The sequence below is a fragment of the Etheostoma spectabile genome, chromosome 21 (assembly GCF_008692095.1).
Source record: "Etheostoma spectabile isolate EspeVRDwgs_2016 chromosome 21, UIUC_Espe_1.0, whole genome shotgun sequence".
Lineage (NCBI taxonomy): Eukaryota > Metazoa > Chordata > Actinopteri > Perciformes > Percidae > Etheostoma > Etheostoma spectabile.
Window position 1 is genome coordinate 14,901,783 of NC_045753.1, and position 1,426 is coordinate 14,903,208.

Consider the following 1,426-nt stretch of genomic DNA (forward strand, 5'->3'; position numbering starts at 1 on the left):
AACACAGATGTAGACAGATTTGTGAACAATATTTGAGAGAAATGGCTCTTTTGTGTACATAAAAAAAGTCTTAGAACTTTGAGTTCAGCTCATGAAAAATGGGGGCAGAACAAAAAGTGTTGGGTTTATAATTTTGGTCAGTGTAGAATTAGCATGTAGAATATAACCGAGACACAGTCAGTGTCTTTGATAATGTCATTAATAAACCAAATGTAACACTGAATGATTGCCTCGGCTGTGTGCTCTTAGTGACCTAAAAAGTAAGATTGACAAATTTCATGTTTCTATCATATTACTTAGGCAAAGAATCTTATATTATTATAATAAAGCAAAGAAAGGTGCTTTGCAAAAGCAGCAATTAAATTCCCATTAAGAAAAAAGAATAATCTTAAAATGACACGTTAGAAAATCAGATTTCACACTTTATAACATCAATATTGCCATGTCAGACATAAGATGTAAAATATATACCAAAGGCACCGAGAATGTGAGTTTTCTATTTCCTATCATGTTCACAGTCAGGCGTCAGTGTATCGAGGCTTGTAATTTCCCTAGTCAGATGTGGACTGTTACTCTAAAGCTTTACATGTGCTACTGTATACAGAGGCCCTGGAGTGAAGGACATTTGTTAAGGGTTCTGTGAAAGAGTCAGGAACTCCTCCCTGATTTTGGGGTCCTCCAGGTAAATGCCCAACATGGTGCTCGTCACAGTGCGGCTGTTTATCTTCTGGACACCGCGCATGACCATACACATATGCCTGCAAACACACACATGGCACATCAGATTTGCAGCTGCAACATTTGACCTGTTTCGAGGAAAGTCTGTGTGTGTGTGTGTGTGTGTGTGTGTGTGTGTGTGTGTTGCGCTTTCTCACAAAATTCATAAGGGTTGTCCCAATGTCGAGATTCAAAGGGCTTGAGGGTTTGACTACACACTTACCGAGCCCTTTCTGTGAGTCTGCATCAATGCAGATTTCACCAAAAGGGAATTACTCACAATACAAAGCGTTGTGACCTTTATTGCGGAGACCATAGGGAAATCCGGAAATTACAAAAGGTAAACAACGGCACAATAAATGACCACGGAACGGTCCTGTTGTCCAGCTTGTAAAACAAGAGTTTGAACAAATTTGGAATCAGGCAGCTGTCTCCTGTGCCTTGGCCGTGTGGAAAGCAACAAATTTAAAATGAAAATTCCCAAACACACACAACATCTTTTTTATTAAACGTTGCCAAGGTAATGTGATCTCGTGAAGTGCTGTCCCAATCTCATTTATATCTATCCGTGCCATGCATGTAGCCTCACACACTCCTTCACTTAGTACCTGAGATCAATTAAGTCTGAGTCTTTAGTCCTTAGTCCTCAGGGCTCACTTTGGGATTGGGCCAGTGGTTGTGTGTGTGTGTGTGTGTGTGTGTGTGTGTG

At 40.3% G+C, this 1,426-nt stretch overlaps 2 protein-coding genes across 3 annotated transcripts in view; both read right to left on the bottom strand.

The window, feature by feature from the left end:
• Positions 1-342: 342 nt before the first annotated feature.
• Positions 343-1,426, bottom strand: part of gch2 (GTP cyclohydrolase 2) — a 3,709-nt gene continuing 2,625 nt past the window's right edge. Inside the window, exon 6 of the mRNA XM_032502727.1 lies at positions 343-758. Within this exon, the coding sequence (XP_032358618.1) occupies positions 629-758 (130 nt within the window). The 3' untranslated portion in view covers positions 343-628. The remainder of the gene's footprint in view (positions 759-1,426) is intronic.
• Positions 820-1,426, bottom strand: part of fbxo11b (F-box protein 11b) — a 28,332-nt gene continuing 27,725 nt past the window's right edge. The window contains exon 23 of one of the 2 annotated variants that reach the window (XR_004327273.1): positions 820-866. The gene's annotated coding sequence lies outside the window, so the exon portion shown is untranslated. The remainder of the gene's footprint in view (positions 867-1,426) is intronic. The other variant, XR_004327272.1, reaches the window with a different exon arrangement.